Source organism: Tenebrio molitor, chromosome 7 (assembly GCF_963966145.1).
Source record: "Tenebrio molitor chromosome 7, icTenMoli1.1, whole genome shotgun sequence".
NCBI lineage: Eukaryota > Metazoa > Arthropoda > Insecta > Coleoptera > Tenebrionidae > Tenebrio > Tenebrio molitor.
Window position 1 is genome coordinate 9,369,040 of NC_091052.1, and position 18,375 is coordinate 9,387,414.

At 31.6% G+C, this 18,375-nt stretch overlaps 1 protein-coding gene and 1 long non-coding RNA gene across 2 annotated transcripts; one reads left to right on the forward strand and one right to left on the reverse strand.

Moving 5' to 3' along the window:
* Window positions 1-619: 619 nt before the first annotated feature.
* LOC138135767 (uncharacterized) lies at window positions 620-2,180 on the reverse strand. The gene is made up of 3 exons (XR_011161070.1): window positions 1,619-2,180; window positions 896-1,566; window positions 620-822 (listed from the first exon to the last, which is right to left on the reverse strand). It is a non-coding gene; the product is annotated as an uncharacterized lncRNA (long non-coding RNA).
* A 3,182-nt stretch (window positions 2,181-5,362) lies between these two features.
* On the forward strand, window positions 5,363-10,015 carry LOC138135024 (uncharacterized). The gene is made up of 2 exons (XM_069053662.1): window positions 5,363-5,828; window positions 9,850-10,015. The coding sequence occupies exons 1-2, from the start codon at window positions 5,497-5,499 to the stop codon at window positions 10,013-10,015; spliced, it is 498 nt and encodes a 165-aa protein (XP_068909763.1). The 5' UTR covers window positions 5,363-5,496.
* The last annotated feature ends 8,360 nt before the right edge of the window (window positions 10,016-18,375 follow it).

The following is an 18,375-nucleotide window of genomic DNA, read 5'->3' on the forward strand; positions in this document are numbered from 1 at the left end:
AAGTACGGCAATTGCAGTTTTGATATAATAAAATTAATAAACATGTAAAATTGCTTAAAATTTTTGAATTTTATTTAACACAATGAATTTTTTGAAAAATGTAATACCTAAGGAAGACTTTGATATTCGTGTAATAATTCTTGTATCTAAGAAAAAGACTGCTTTCTCAATTGTGAAAACAAGGAACTACATAATCCACATAATACAAAACGAAAAATAATAGTTATTTATTATATCTACAAGACGATAAAATTGTATTTTATCTTCGAGAGCGTTTTTTAGTTAATTAGGCTCGAGAAGAGAATTAAATTTTATCGTCGTGTATAATATTCTATTTTCTTCTAAAGCATTTTTATTTTATTGTTAAAACATTTTTTTTAATCATTGCTAATCGTGTCAGGTTTTAAAATCTCGTTAGTATGAGCGTTGTGAGGGTAATAAAAAAAAAATTACTTTATCCAATATTCAATAGTAATATCGTGTTTTACTAGTTAGTTTTAATTAAGTAAACTGGGCTATAACTAGTCTGTTTGTTATAACCCACGTTGTCATTAGCTCCGTGGGTTATTAACATCCATAACCCATTGTTTATCTTATAGGATGAAATAAAATTTAGGTACATATTCTGAACACTTTATTAAAGATACATCAAATTTGAAATTATTTTTCAGAATTCTGTGCAAAATAAAAATGAACATTTGAAAGTGAATTCCAGCAATCTCTCTGGACTCAACGACTTGCGAATCAGAAGCTTCATGTTTTAATATTACAGAATCACCTGTACTTGTGCTGGCCACCGAATTCTCATGGTATATTTTTCACCTTGAAACAAATGTTTTGGTTAAAGTTTTATGTAATCTTAATTTTAAAATTTAAAATAGAAAATATAGCTAACCTGGCAAATCATTGAAAGATCTATTGATTCCTATAATTGTCTTTGCTATCTTTATTTTACTGTTGTTTGAATCGGCAACATATTCTTCAGCTGTTTTAGAAGATCGCCATCCACCATGTCTTTTAAGATTAATGATATCTGCTCCACCTTCTGCAAGTAACGTAGTGGAGGATCGCCTTAAGCTATGACCTGTGTAGGTTTCAGGGTGCTCTAATTTCAGGTACGATGCGATAACATTGGGAATGCTTGCAATTTTATTAATTCCTACTGATTGAACGATGCATTTGCCATTTGCATAACGTAGAAAGAGTCTATTATGTTTGATGTTGGCTGGACGAAGAGAAATATACTTCTGATATAAAGCAATGGGATCTGCTGAACAACCTTCTTTAACAATGACGAACCGACGAGGTTTGTCCGTTTTCGTCATCGGTATACCTATGCTTAAATATGTACCAACCTCTTTAACATCATCTACACTAATTTTTACCAACTCGTCGCATCGACACGCTCCAAATATGCCCATTATTAAAACAATCTTCATCATTAGGTACTTGTTGTTATCAGCTTCACCCAAAAACTTATCAATATGTGTAATTTCAAGAACATTTGCTTTTTTTGCTCTATGATTGGAAGATTTTCTCTTCAAAAACGCTTGTAGCTTGGAAAATCTGAAATGTTTTATGGCTTAAAGAAAGCACTGCTTCTAACAGAATCACTTACCTCGATATATCCTCTTTTTCCTCAATCTTGAAAGTACTTTTTAGCATAGAGTACTTACACCATAAAGAGGACCCCACACAGGTATCAGAAAGGGTTCGAAAATAAGTCAGAAGAATGTCCTCGTTTGTTCCACGAACTCCTCTTGCTTTTCTCCAGGTAACAAAGTGGGCAAATTGCTTTTCATACTTTTCATGCGACTTTGCCGGTAGTAAATTACCAGCCACTTCTTGAGCCTCTTCTAACACATCTTCTGGCACAAATATTTCCATTTTCATGCCTTGTTTGTTGTTTATAAACAAATAACATCGCAACGGTTGTCATGTTTGACTTAAAATACACACTAGATTCATTAATCATCATAACCGAACACGGGAGCAGATTTTCGTTAATAATGTTATTATCTAAAATTTTTTGGAATATTGGATAAAACGTTGTATGGCATACGTGGGTTATTAAGTATTACCCACATGAGGTAATAACCTACTCGGGCAAGCCCTCGTAGGTTACAAATACCTCTCGTGGGTAATATCTTAAATAACCCACTTATACCATAAATAACTATTATCTACCCTTGCTGTTAAAGTAGCACTTTATCTACCCTTGCGGTTAAAATGCTACTTGACCTTTTGATTTGAATAGAAAAGCACACTTTAACATCTGCAATAAAAAAAGCTCTATTCAGACTACCCTTTTTATTTTAAATAATTGTTCTCGTATGGGATAAATACATGAGGACAACGCATGGCAATAGGACAATTTTTAGTAGACTAAACTGCTGTTTAAGTCAATTCAAAAGGATTCCCTGAAAGTTTTTCTTATAATAAATTGCAGACAAACTATTAATCACAGCATTATCTAAATCTGTCAGGATGTTTAAAAATATCACTTCCATTTTGTATTTCTGTAAATAGTTGAAAATGCTAAATTTTAATTCTATTAAAAAAAATTGACATTTTTGTCTGACTGTTTTATTCGACGTGAACTAAAAGAAAGCATTTTTATGGAATAAACGCGAAACATTTACAAAGAACGGAATTATATTTTGGAACAATTTAAAATAAATTGGAGTCTTCGTTCTTTTTTTTTTTCATAAAGAAACAGACAAAAGATGACATTTACAACGAAAAAAAATTAAATTATATTCGCAGCTTTTCGGTCATAGACCTATAAGTTTTACGACATATTCTGTTTTATTTTATTTTTCATTTTCTTGCAGACAACAATTATTTTTGTTCTGCAATGTAATGTACACATTCGCTCAAATATTATTTTGTTGTGATAAGAATAAAAAAACTTACCAAAAATAATAGAAATAAATAAATCATAAATATTATTACAAAAGTACCTTTCTTAAATTTGTTGCAACTAACTGATGTTGAAGTTGAGTGCTCTGCACAATGCACATTGATACATTCACTCTATATAGAATAGGACGGTTTAAATTGGAGAGTTTTTCTGCTTTCCTTGAAAACTATATAGAATTCACCCCTTTTAATTAAGATCAAATCGAATTAATTTTGCATCAAAGAAGTGATCAAATTTTAAATGTATTTATGGTAGAAACACGAAAGTTAATTCCTTAATTTAAGGACAAAAACTTTATTTAAAACGAAGGCATAAAGAATTTAACAAATGTTTGTATCAGAAGTTACTATAGTTGCAATGGTTTAAAATTTGGAGAGGAATCTCGAATACCTTTCCAATTAGTCTGCGACACTTACTCTTGATTACACCTCACATTACACCAACTAGATAAAACAGAACATATGTCGTGATGTATTCTAGTTACCAGTGAATAATTCTTTAAAATTTACTGTTTCTTTAAAAAGAGAGAGTTTCAGATGTCAATTATTGTAAACACTTGTAGAAATAAAATACGAAAGCAATAGAATTAAAGATCTAACTAAAGAGAAATAAAAAAGTTTCGTGAAATTATTGTAGATATCTCTCACAATAAAATCATGAGCCGGATAAATATGTAAGTTCTTATTTTGAATGTGTGTATTTTTTATTAAACACGGATTTCTAGGTCACTAAACCCCGACGACGCCGCTATAGACACACTGAAAGTGCTCTGGTATGCTCGTCTGCATCCAACTCACAAGTCTCGATGGACTCGTGCTCTTGCATTTATGAATTGTTCCCTGGTTTGCCTATGCCTGTGTTTGGCAATAAAAGGTGTTCTAGTTTCTTACAACAGCGATCTTTACTTTATGGCGGAATGCTTACAAACTTGCATTTTAATGCTCAATGTAAGTAAATAAATTAATTCAAAGTGTGTACATAAAACATGCAAAATATTACGTAAAAATCCTGAAACACGTCAATATTATTTTATCGTTCATTGTGCATCTTTCGCTTGATATCATTTAGATATGGCAAATCACCATTTCGGTTATGACGACCTCAACATTTATTTAATTGGGAGTTTGTATATTTATTCACTTTTAAGTGAAAAGTGGATTTGAAAAACCTACCACACTTTGTTGATAAGTTGGGTGCCAAGAACATATGAAAATGGAATAGACTAGCTTGTCAATACTGTTGTATCCGAAAACAAAACTTAGAAACATTTCTCTCATTTAATTATTATTGGTTTGTTAATTGTCAATTCACAGAATAAAAACACAATAAGAAGTATGAAGTATTTAATACTAAATGTTCAGAAAGATCCATAGGTCAATTGGCAGGGAGCAAAATTGAAAAAAAAATCGAGAAACCAGTCAATAGGTAATTTATCAGCTGTTGACGAGGATATCAAATTAAATATTTTACTGGCCATGGGAGGGAATCCATACAATAGGGTTCGCCAAGTTGGTCGAGATTTCTTTTACGTCTGCCCAGACAGTATTAAAACTAGAAAAAAGTGGGATCCTTTTGAAATACGAGTATAAATGTACAAGAATTATCTGAGATGATTTAGACATAAATATTTAAAGATATGTGCAATGACATATTCCTGACGAAAATTCATGATACCAACAAGATGGTGCAAATCCGCATCATGTGTTAGGCCACCAAGGTCACCGGACACCATCTTCTTAGATTGGACCTATGAGGTTAACTAAAAAGCACAGTGTACAAGAGTAAACTAGAATTAAAACAGAATGCAATAACATTTCTCAAGATATTGACAAATGGTGTTCAGGAAAAATTTACTAACCATTAAGGATACTATTAGGCACAGGAAGGACTTCAATTCGGACATTTAATGGAATAGCTAATTTGGTATGGTTGCTTATACTGGGTTATTTATTATAAATGTTTCTAACATCGTAGTTGGCGGTAAAATCTACCACCAATATCGCCACCTATCTGCGATACTAGTCTGTCTGTTACGACGCTAGCGGCACATCCAAAATTTGTGTGGTTTGCTACACAAACTACGATGTTAGAAAAATTTATAATAACCTTGTATTATTATTTATTGTTTATAAACCTAATAAATATTTAAGTTCAAAAAGATATTTTCAAATATCTTTAACTCCCCAATAAAGAACTTCATATTTTAAGTACATATAACTACATAGAACTTAAAATAAAAAACATATACAGGGTGTTTTATTAAGAAAAAGTTGGTGACGTCATAACCGAAACAACGGCGATGTCATAGGTAATAATATGAGATAAAAGATGTTCGAGGAATTTTACGAAACACATATTTTTATGTTCCGGACTAAAGAATTTATTGCATATTTAATATTCACTGTGTAACATTATTGACTAATTATTTGCAGACGATTGTAAAACTCCTTTTTTTCCAAATCCACAAAGATGCACTAGAAAGATTGTTAAAACAAAAATTGAAATTTTGGAAGATCAATGATTTCGATGGTACAATACAAGAAAAGTGTACAAAAATAACTTACTTTGGAAAAATGATTATTCGCTGTGCCTACTTTTCAGTTTTGCCGGGTACCCTCTTTTTTGACATGCAACCCTTCACCACTGGAAGTTTACCCTCAAGATGTTATGTACCTGAAGGGTGGTTCACTGGTTTAATTGTACTTTTCTGGTACGTGTCGTGCCTTTCTACTACTTCTATGCCAATGGCAGATGGACTATTTTTCTCATTTGCTGTTTCTCTGATCGTACAATTTAAGTTACTCCGTCACAAGTTTAAAAATATGAAATTGCTCAAAAATCAATCGGAGGTCAAGGTGTGGAATGAATTGAAACAACTCGTTGATCATCATAATTTTTTACTAAGGTACAAAATCACCAAGTTTCTGTTCTTCATTTTAACGACACTTTTAGTTATTGCAAAGATCTCAACGCAGCTTATCAAGGATTGTTTCTTGGGATATTTTTCATAGCAATAGCTTCTGGTTCGCTCTCAATTTTCATTTTCATGCAACCGTAAGTTAAATTTCATTTGGTGTTTTAATTCACATCCTAAATATAGAATTATTTTTTTAGAGGGCCTTGGTCTAACAGAGTAAAATTTGCAATTTATTTTGTACTTCAACTTTGTGAAATCACTTTTATTTGCATCCCGGTGGAGTTAATAGTGACCGCCGTAATTATTTAACATCACGAAGAGCAGAAATTTTAATTTGTTAACTTTTAGGCAAGCCAACTTGCCGATGCTGTATACAAGTCTCAATGGTACGAGACAAACATCAACGAGTTCAGAAGATGTTTAACTGTGGTTTTGATAAGGACCCAAAAAGCTATTCTATTCAGTGGTTATGGAATCGTCCACATCAACCTTCAGACTTTTGTTGTGGTAATTCCGTAACGGGAATCTCTACGTACAAATAATTTTTGTTTTTCAGGTGTGCAAAACAATGTTCTCATTCTTCACTTATTTGAATTCTGCAACAAAAATAAAACAATAAGCATTTTCAGAGTTTCGTCACTGTATTTTGCACTAATGTTTGTGTGTCTTCAGCAATAAATGCACAAGAAAATGACATTTGTGTCTTATTTCCTATTATATTATGTTATTATATATTTTCTTAAATTGAGACTCATTTAACAGAGATTATTTTCACAAAGTCTCCGATTTACGTAAATATTGTATTATTATTTATGCTTAAAATTAATATGTCGTGCAGTATGTTAAAAAAAATTCATCAAAAACGCCCTTAGATTTATAACATATCTTTTCTAAATAGAATTACAATGAGCAAGTGTCTTGTAAAAAACATTTTGCAAGATGGACAGCTTTAGAAAGGGTCCTTAAAGTCTTACAAACATGGTTCACCATAACAATCTGTTTTGAAAGTTTCTATTTGTGAAGTCGAGTTGTGCTTTAAGTAAATATATCAATAAAAACAATACAAAGAGCATAAAATTTCGAGGAAGTAAATGACAGCAAATGTTACGTTGTTATTTGAACATAAAACATTTACATCATAACTGAATAATATCTTGAAACAGTATTAAATGAGGGAGAATTTCCGTTCTGTTCTTTTCGTAGATCTAAATTGATTTTTTTTTCTTCAGTTATCAGTAAAATATGACATTAAACTGCAGGATTGATAATGCTAAAGTGTTACTTCATTGCCATGGCATCTGACGAGCTGACGAGCGGCAGAAAAAGTTAGCAAGCTAAATCATTTGAAATTTGTAACTCAAATTTTAACAAATTCGCACATACAGGGTTATTCACGAGAGACTTCCGATGAAAATTTCGTTATATGCAACCCAAAATACACGAAACCCCTAGAACTTGATATTTTGATTAATTCGAAAGTTAGCAATCCAAGTAGCTTGGCGAATAAGATTAATCATGACACTTTCTCTTTATTGAGGTTATGAGCAAAAGTTAATATAAATGTGAAAACTGACATAACAGACAATAAGGGCCAGCAATCGTTGATTTCAGTATTACTTTTTATAAATTTAGGAAGCTAGAAGCCATTGGAAATTGTAGTTGTAGCTGAGGTAAATAAACAAGGTTTAATCAAGAAACTTGCAAAACATACTTACAAAATCTATCCAATTAAATTAATTAAAACGATGAATAATTATAAAATAAAAATCGGATTTTGTTCACAGCGTCGCCTATACTAGTCATAGTCATAGTAACGTTTTGCAAAACGAGCTTAATTAATTTATCAGTCTACCCACTCTTCTATGTATCTTAAAATAATTCCTGGTTTCTTAACATCTACTACCCAGCCTCAGTACAAAAAACTTTATTTTTGCTCCTAATAACATAATATGCAATTAATTAATCATTATTCTACTGTACGAATAAAATTAAGAACATTATAAAAATTCATTTATAATATTATAATGTCCTTGGATCAACCGTTTTTTGTTAAATTACATTTTTGGGGTTGATATTTTTGATATTATTTTCCTACACATATTGTTTTGATTAAATTTTATTATCAGGATCGTGTAACAATGAATCTGTTAGCTCTACTTTTAAGAACTTACCCAGAATAATAATTATGTGCGTAAATAGATTTAAAATATTATTTTTACATCAGTAAAAAAAATCTATAGATATTATTTTAGTATTACCTTCTCTTCATGCATTATGAACAACTGCATTCTTATGATAATGATGAATGCACTACACACTGATTGTTCATTCACTAACAGACTCTAACTCTGTAAGAGGATCATTTGTCGGAAGGTTTTTCTGCTTCTTTAAAAACTATAATTCACCCCTTGTAATTAGAATCAAATCGAATTAATTTTACATCAAAGAAGTAACCAAATTTTAAATATATTTATGATCTAGACACGAAAGTTAATCACCTGACTTAAGAAAATGAACTTCGTTTCAAACGAATTCCATAAAGAATTTAATAAAATTTGTTTGTATCATAAGTTACTATAACAGCAAAGCTTTAATATTTGGAGAGGAATCTGAGCACCTTTTCGAGTAGTCTGCGACACTTGCCCTGAGTATTTCCACTTTAGAAATTTTATTACAACTAACTGCATAAACTGTCTGTTGTATTTTCCTTTCAATACGTTCTCTAGCACCTTTCAGGTGCATAAAAGTAAAATATAAAAATAGCAAACTGAAATAATAATAAATCAAATCTTTTTCAATTATCATACTACTGAAGTATAATAAAAACATGAGCACAATGAATATGTAAGTTATATTTTGAATCTGTGTAATTTTTATTAAAGTGTACTGATTTTTAGGTCACTAGACCCCGAGGACGTCTCTTTGGTTCCACTTAAGGTTCTTTGGTTTTGTCGTTTACATCCGGCTCTCAAATCTCGATCGAATATTGCTTTCGCATTTTTTAATTGTTCCTTGCTTTGTCTGTATATAGTCCTGGCCATAAAAGGTGTTCTAGTTTCTTACAACAGTGATCGCTTCTTTATGGCTGAATGCTTACAAACTTGTCTTTTAATGCTACATGTAAGTACCTAAGTAAAATATATGCTACACAATTGACAAAATTCTTGTAGGCAGGTGGAAAACTCGTTTTTCTTCAAATGCACAAGGACGCAATTGAAAATTTATTAAAACAAAAGTTAAAATTTTGGAAAATCAAGGATTTTGATGGCAAAATTCACACGCAGTGTACAAGAATATTTTACGTTAGTAAAATAATTATTCGCTATTTCTTCTGGTTAGTTTTCGCCGGGTGTGTGTTTTTCGATATGCAGCCCTTTACCACTGGAACTTTACCATCAAGATGTTACGTACCCGAAGGCTGGTTCAGTTCTTTGACTGTTTTACTCTGGTACTTGTCTTACGTTGTTAGTACCAGTATTTCAGTAACAGATGCAGTTTTTGGCTCATTCGGTATTTCCCTAATCGTGCAATTTAAGTTACTCAGTCACAAATTTAAAAATATGAGTTTTGTCAAAAACGAAATCGAAACCAAAATGTGGAATGAATTGAAACAACTCGTCGATTATCACAATTTTTTGCTAAGGTACACACTCAATCAAGTTTCTCTTTGTTATTCTAACAACATTTTTAGTTATTGTGAAGAACTCAATACAACTTTTCAGGCAGTGTTTCTTCTTCAGTTTCTCATATCTATAGCTTCTGCCTCCATCTCTGTATTCACTTTCGTGCAACCGTAAGTCAGAAGGCATTTTAATATTTTTGATCGATTGTACAATAACATTTGCACTTTTAGAGGGCCATGGTCGAACAGAGTGAAATTTCTAATTTATTTTCTTCTGCTAGTTAGCGACACGGCGTTTTACTGTATCCCGATGGAACTCGCAGTAAATGCTGTAAGCTCGGTAACACAAAAATGTGCAAATTCATGAATTCAACACTTTTAGGCAAGTCGAGTTGCCGATGCCATATACACGTCTCAATGGTACGAAATGAACAATAACGAATTCAGAAAATGTTTAGTCGTAATTTTGATAAAAGCACAAAAAGCAATTATTTTCAGTGGTTATGGAATCGTCTACATCAACCTCCAGACTTTTGTTGTAGTAAGTTTCTGATGCAAATCTTTAGGCACAAATGATTTTTATTTTTCAGATATGCAAAACAACGTTCTCGTTCTTCACTTATTTGAATTCTGCAACAAAAATAAAACATTGAGCAGTTTCAGGGCATCGTCGTTGGGTGTTGAATAAAATAAATACACTGTTGCACTTTAATGTTTACGTATTTCCAGCAATAAATATACCTATAGGAACATTATCACTTGTGTCTTATTTGGAAAAATTTGAACATAAAATGTTTACGCTTTAACATTTATTTTACAGAGAAACCATAGCCACAACGATAACGTAATAGCCATTTTTGTTCGACACTCAGAATTTCAGAATTTTCTCCTATGTGAACGGATTTTGATAAATGTCACAACTTGTCAAAACGAAACGTCAAACAAGTTTTAAAGATTTTAAGCGATTTGTAGCTTTTAAGGGGCTCGTCGAACAAAAAAACGTTGTATTCAACTCCTTCGTGTGTAAATTGGGCCACTAACGCCATAAAGAGTCCAATTTACTGTCGCGAGCAATAAATTTTGGTCGTCAATGTCATTTTAAAATTTGGTTAGATTGTCACAAATTTAAAAAATTTCCCTGTCTGATTATGTCCATGTCAACCAAGTGTCAAAAAAATGAGAAAAAAATGACAATTAATGTCATACAACGTGATGATAAGTTATGATATTTACGACTGTTTTACAATGGAACATTTTCGATTGCGTCAAAGAATGACCTTGACGATCAAAATTTATTGCTCGCAACTGTACATACGAACTCGTTGAATTCCCTAAAATACAGATCTTTTGTATTTTCACCATTTAGAGAACCAAAGTAAAATAAAACGTTGTAAACATTGTATATACGGTCGGTGGACAAATAAAACTGGGAAACTTAAAATTTAATCTATGTAAATTAGACCATTGATTTCTCAATATATTTGTCAGTGTCTATATAATATGTCATATCAAAGTTAACCTATTTGTGATAAAGCCGTAATTAAACGATGCAAATTTGTAAATTTTGACTTATGTGATTGTCAATTTTGTCCCAGTTTTATTTGTCCATCGACTGTACCACTTGCATAATTACGATTACATTACAGCCATATAGGTATGCAGTGCAACTTAACAATGGATATTAAATGAAACATTGAAAGATATAAAGTTTATATTTTTTTGTCTTTATATCTGTTATGCAATATGTTCATTTTTTTTTCCGTCAAAAATGTTCTTGGATTTATAACACGTCTGTCACTCAATGTAGCAATAATCTAAGCAAGTGTCATTAAAAATATTTTGCAAGATAGACAGATTTGGGAAAGATCTTGCAAGCAAAATTTCCATTTCTGAAGGACTGTAATGGTTTAAGCAAATGTATAAAAAATAATACAAAGAGCATAAAATCTGAAGGAGCTGGGTCGAATTATTATTTGAAGCAGCATTGTTTTTTTTTCACTTATAATTACACGAGAGCTTTTTTTGTCGAAGTAAACTTGACATTTCAATGAGAATTTTGTTGCCTGGCAATTTAACGAAAAAAACTACCTCTGAAAAAATTACGAGTCCGTAGGACGAGTAATTTTTTTCTGGCAGTTTTTTGAGTTTAATTACCAGACAACAAAACTCGAATCATAGATGTCAAGTTTACTTCGACCCAAAAAAAAAGCTTGAATGTAATTCGGTAAGACAATTTAATGAATACGTAAATCTCTATGATCCAGACCTACTAGAATCAGACGCTTTCAAACGTTAGGTTCCGTTTTGTCCCTGGAAAAGTTAGGGCAAACTTTTTTCGCTGTCATAGTGACAAAAACACCTCTGCTTATGGGATTTTTAGTGTATGAATTAAATTGTCGACATAAAATAATTCGATCATAACCGAATAACATCTTGGAACTGTTTTAAATGAGTTGGAAATTTCTATTCTGTTCTTTTCCTAGACATGAAACAAAATATACAGGTGTCTCAAAATTCGCGAATTCCGAATTCAGAGTGTGGCAGGGAAGGACCCAGTGGAGCCCGAAAAATACTTAGAAAAAAAAAATCGCTCTTCCTGAAAAAGATAAAAGCACTTTAATTTTATTCAATACATAGCAGCCTCACATCCACTGTGACAAAATACTATTCTAGCTACGTTGCCGTTCCATTTTTAAGAAAAATTACAAATATTTAAGACACCCTGTATATTTTTTTTTCAAATCTACTCTACGAATAAAATTAACAAAATAATATTCACGCCATAAACACGTATCTATAATATTGTTGAAGTTCTTGGATCAATAGTTTCTTTTCAAATTACAGTTTTGACATTGTGTTTACAAGTTTTCCTACACATTTAAATGTTGTTACGAATATCGTACAACAATCATCTTTTCTTCACCAAAATGTACAAAGTATCTATAAAAACCGTACATATAACAAGAGTCCTATGGAATTCGAATACATATATTTGATTTATGCCGTTCTGTAGTGTATTGTGGTACCAAATAGAAAAACAGAGATTATGTAAGTCCATTAATGACAGGTTTTTAACAAAGACTGTTGTAAGATGAAAAGTAATTAGAATATAGAAAATCTCAAGAAACTGACTACCATGACAACTAAGACGTCGAACTCACAACTGTCATAATTTTAGATTTGACAGTTGACATCTGATTTGAGGGCTTTAACGGCTCGATATAGTTCGACACAATAAAATTATAGAGCCTCACAATTCCACAGGACTCTTGATGTACGTTCTTGTATAGACACTTTGTAGCTTTACTTTTAATAAACTTATTCAGCATAATTATAATAATAGTACGTAAACATTTTTACATAAGTCAAAAATAATTTATGGCGATATCTGCAGAGCTTGTGGGCAATTAAATAAAAATCATTATTTTAATATTACCTTGTCTTAATTCCTTATGAATAACTGCATTCTTATGATAAAGGTGAATGCACTACACACTACTTGTTCATTCTCTAACAGACTCTAAATCTATAACGGGATAATTTGTCGGAAAGTTTTTCTGCTTCATTTAAAAACAACAATTCTCCCCTTGTAATTAGAATCAAATCGAATTAATTTTACATCAAAGAAGTAACCAAATTTTAAATATATTTATGATCTAGACACGAAAATTAATCCCTTGACTTAAGAAAATAAACTTCGTTTTAAACGAACTCCATAAAGAATTTAACAAAAGTTGTTTGTATTATAAGTTACTATAGCAGCAAAGCTCTCAAATTTGGAGAGGAATCTGAGCACCCTTTCGAGTAGTCTGCGACACTTTCCCTGAATAATTCCACTTCAGAAATTTTTATTACAACTAACTGCACATAAACTAAGATAACTGTCGTGTTTTCCTTTCGATACGTTCTGTACTCATGCTCTTCTAAAAGCACCTTTCAGCTACATAAAAGTAAAATATAAAAGTAGCAAACACAAACTAAAATAAAGGACATTTTTTTAATTATCATACTCCTGACGTATAATTAAAACATGAGCACAATGAATATGTAAGTTATATTTTGAATCTGTGTAATTTTTATTAAAGTGTACTGATTTTTAGGTCACTAGACCCCGAGGACGTCTCTCTGGATTCACTTAAAGTGCTTTGGTACTGTCGTCTACATCCAGCTCTCAAGTCTCGATGGATTATTGCTTTTGCATTTATTAATTGTTCTTTGCTTTGTCTGTACTTAGTGTTGGCCATAAAAGGTGTTCTAGTTTCGTACAACACTGATCTTTTCTTTATGGCCGAATGCTTACAAACTTGCCTTTTAATGCTACATGTAAGTAAATAAAATATACATTACACAATTGACAAAATTCTTGTAGGCAACTGGAAAGCTCCTTTTTTTTCAAATTCACAAGAACGCAATAGAAAAATTATTAAAACAAAAATCAAAATTTTGGAAAATCAAAGATTTTGATGGCAAAATACAAAAACAATGTACAAAAATATATTACGTTGGTAAAATGATTATTCGCTATTACTTCTGGTTAGTTTTGTGCGGTTGCCTATTTTTCGATGTGCAACCCTTTACCACTGGAACTTTACCCTCAAGATGTTACGTACCCGAAGGCTGCTTCACTTCTCTGACTGTTGTTCTCTGGTACTTGTCTTATGTTGCTGGTACCTGTATTCCAGTAACAGATGGCATTTTTTGCTCATTGGGTGTTTCCCTGATCGTGCAATTTAAGTTACTCAGTCAAAAATTTAAAAATATGAATTTTGTCAAAAACAAAATGAAAACCAAAATGCGGAACGAACTAAAACAACTCGTCGATTATCATAATTTTTTGCTAAGGTACACACTCAATCAAGTTTCTCTTTGTTATTCTAACAACATTTTTAGTTATTGCGAAGAACTCAACACAACTTTTCGGGGAGTGTTTCTTATTCAGTTTCTTATATCTATCGCTTCTGCCTCCATCTCTGTATTCATTTTCATGCAACCGTAAGTCAGAATGCATTTTAATATTTTTGATCGATTGTACAATAACATTTGCACTTTTAGAGGGCCATGGTCTAACAGAGTGAAATTTCTAATTTATTTTTTTCTGATAATGATCCAAACCGCGTTTTACTGTATCCCGATGGAACTCACAGTAAATGCCGTAAGCTCGATAACACAAAAATGTACAAATTTATGAATTCAACGCTTCCAGGCAAGCCGAGTTGCCGATGCCATATACACGTCTCAATGGTACGAAATAAACGTTAACGAGCTCAAAAAATGTTTAGTCATAATTTTGATTAGAACACAAAAAGCAATTATTTTCAGTGGTTATGGAATCATCTACATCAACCTTCAAACTTTTGTTGTTGTAAGTTTTTGATGCGAATCTCTAGGCACAAATAATTTTTATTTTTTAGATATGCAAAACAACGTTCACGTTCTTCACTTATTTGAATTCTGCAAAAGTAAAACATTGACCAGTTTCAGAGCATCGTCGTTCGTTGTGTATTGAAATAAGATAAATCCACTGTTGCACTTTAATGTAATGCAATAAATGTGTAAAAAAAATGTTACTTGTGTCTTATTTGGAAAAATTTGAAAGTGAAATTTTTACCCTTTAACGTAGAACACATTTTCAAAAAAATTACATGTTCCAGATTTACCTAACTAATCCGTTCTAAAAAATTTTAAGTTAGAATTTATCCTTGTGGAATTTGCCCTTCGTCCCCATCATAAAAAATATGCTAGACTTACAACATACAGTGTGTCCAAAAAGTCTCGAAACACCCCAATAAAATAACGAATGATTTTCGAGAAAAATGCAAAAACAAGTGAAAAGCGTTTACAAAAAGTTTTCCGTTGGTGGCATCTGTTTGCTGTTTTTGATGACCTTGAAAGAGTAATGATGTCATCAGAGGTTTTTTAAAATGGCAATGTTGTATTTTTACTACCGTTTTTAATAGATCTTTTAATTGTCTACCCGACGGTTAAAAAATTTTCAATTTAATTTTTTTATAACATATTTAACTTTTTCAAGGTCATCGAAAAGACCAAAAAGAAAATATCGGCAGAAATCTTTTTTAAAACACTAATTGACTTGTCTTTAAATTATTTTCAAAAATTATGCGTTACGTTTTCATTTGGGTGTTTCCAGACTTTTTGGACAAACTGTATAAAAATGTTCCAAAATGTGTTGTGGTAGGGTGCTTGAAACGGAACAACTAGTTTTCCACCTTTCAACGATTAGGTCCCGCACTACACTACACCAGACATAACCTCCAAGTCGCTGGCAAGTGTAAAATATCATTTTTGTCATTCATTGCCTGTTGTCAGTATTCAAAAATTCACAAGAAAGTAAGCTGATGCCTCGAGTTTACCAAATGAAATAAAAACTGGTGAAACCATTTTATTATTCTAAGGAATTGTAATTGGTTTAAAACTATTACAAACTGAATTAGTTAATATTGTTTGGTTAATAAACTTAACCTCTCTTATAACTGTCAGTTTGACGGTTGTTGATAGTTAGTATCACTTTTAATTTCTAGTATGCGTCAAAATTCAAAACACTCAAATTGTCAAAATCTATTACGATACCACAATCATTTTGGAACGCTTTGTATAAGCATTGTAAAGTGACAGACCTATTAAACGAAATACACATTTCATTTTTATTTTAATATGTCATAAATTTGTTTATTTTATTTTGGAACCATAAGCTTGTTTATTGGTCCTCGATAGCGGTGGTAATATATCTTTTATGGTCCTGAAGCTTATAAAGTTGCTAAGCAGCTGCTTACATTTTTTGCACATCGTCACACACAAAACTTCTCCTACTCCTTTTGACCTTTGACTTTACCGGAATTAATAATTCCTGCGCGACTACAAATTCGTTCAGAATTTCATTCGACTAAACTGTGGCATTGACGTGCTCGGCTTTTTCCCTTTTTATGTCAAAACTGAAATTGTTTGTAAAAAAACTTTTAGACAGAAATTTAATATCTAAATAATGGTATAGTATACAACAAGATTTATAAGCGGGACTTTAGTCACTAGTTTTATTAGGGACGAGCGGAGGCGAGTGTTTAATAAACGAGTGTCTAGAGAAGTTTATACACGAGTTGCATACTATACTTTTTCTACGACCAAATAAACAAAACAAGTAACTTCTTTATTAAACGTTAATTTAAACATAAAATTCGAAACTGACAAACGTCAATTGACAAGTGACAACTAACTTGATTTTAAGTGTCAGATGATTTTTGCGGTTACAATAGCTGGAGCTAACTTTAGCCCGCGACTAAAAAGACCGTTGCTAACTTCACGTCGTGACTAAAGTGCACAAAGTCACAGCTTGTCAAGGTGTATTTAAAAGATCACGGAAACAATTATGATTTTAAAAACTTAAGAAAACAACTATAACATAACACTTACCTTTACCCTTAGTAATAGTAGTAGGACACCGATGTTACTGCATACTTTAGCTATTCAATTAGCAAAATAATAAAAATGTTGAAACAATGACCCCATGAGCATTGAGTGTACGTAGAAAACGTCCTGTAATAATAATTATTATCAATTATTGATAATATTAAAAAAATTCAAAATTATCTCTGTACACAGTTAAAAAAAAACATCGCTGGCATTATTTAATAAATTAATAAAGAACAAGTCATTCACTGTTTAAATATACTCGTAGTGTAGAACATTAATTTGACGCCATTATTATTTACAATGCAAAATTAAAATTTTATTTGATAAATTAATACAGCTAGTTAAAAATTTCCCTCGATAAGACTAGCTACCCTTTTTCACAAAAATAAATATAGATCTAATTATAAATTTCTGGAATTTCAACTCTTTATAAAAGCAACTTAATTAAAAAAAATCAAAATTCCACATTGCGTATTGATTTTTATATTGTAATAATAATTCCACATTATTGCAGATATTATTTTTAAACGTCAATTAACTACATATTTTCCACCCACAGAATCATAACTGCAACTCACCCGAAGTAATCACTCATTGCACTTGCACTTTCGTCAACACCTCATTGGAACAGACCATTCCTCTACTGAACGTTGGTCTATTTAAGAAATGGGTCGCTTGGTTAAGTTTTTTTTGGCTTTTACACAGCGCATCCACCCCCTTTAATTAGAAACCGAATTAATTTTACATCAAAGAAGTGACCAAGACCTAAAATTCTAAATAAATTTATGATAAAGCCACGAAAGTTTGACACTTTTAATTCGCCCGAATGACTTCCATTCTAAATTAAACACTAAAAAATTTAATATAAAACCTATCCCCGCTTCTATTTAATGTCGCTGTATTAGTCACAAAGAGCATAAAATTTGAAGGGGTGTACAACTGTCCACTTACTGTTTTACCTCTGGTTCAGTCGCATTGCAGTTCTATTCAATTTATTTACATAAACTAAAAGAAAATTTTACATCTTTGTGAACAAAGAATAGTAGTCTGCATTTTAATAGAACAAGAACTTGAAGGCACTTGAAATAAATTGCAATTTTTTATACATCGTAAGTTACCTCGATTGCGTTATTATTTTTAATATTCTTTAACATTCTAGGAAGCAAAATTAATTCATTTCTTTGAAATAATTTAAAATACACAAATGGCATCGTCTATCAACATGTAAAGCGTCGATTGGTAAATCTCCAGTAAATCACAGTTTTAGTGAATTTCAGGTCTTTGGATCCAGACGACGTGATCATCGATACGTTGAAACTCCTCTGGTATGGTCGTTTCCACCCAGGCCTTAATCCCCGATGGATGGCCATCCTCATGCCAATAAATTTAACAGGATGTGGCCTTTTCCTGGCACTAGGAATAAAAGGAGTTTTAATTTCGTACAACAACGACATTTTCTTCACAACTGAGTGTTTGCAAACATGCATA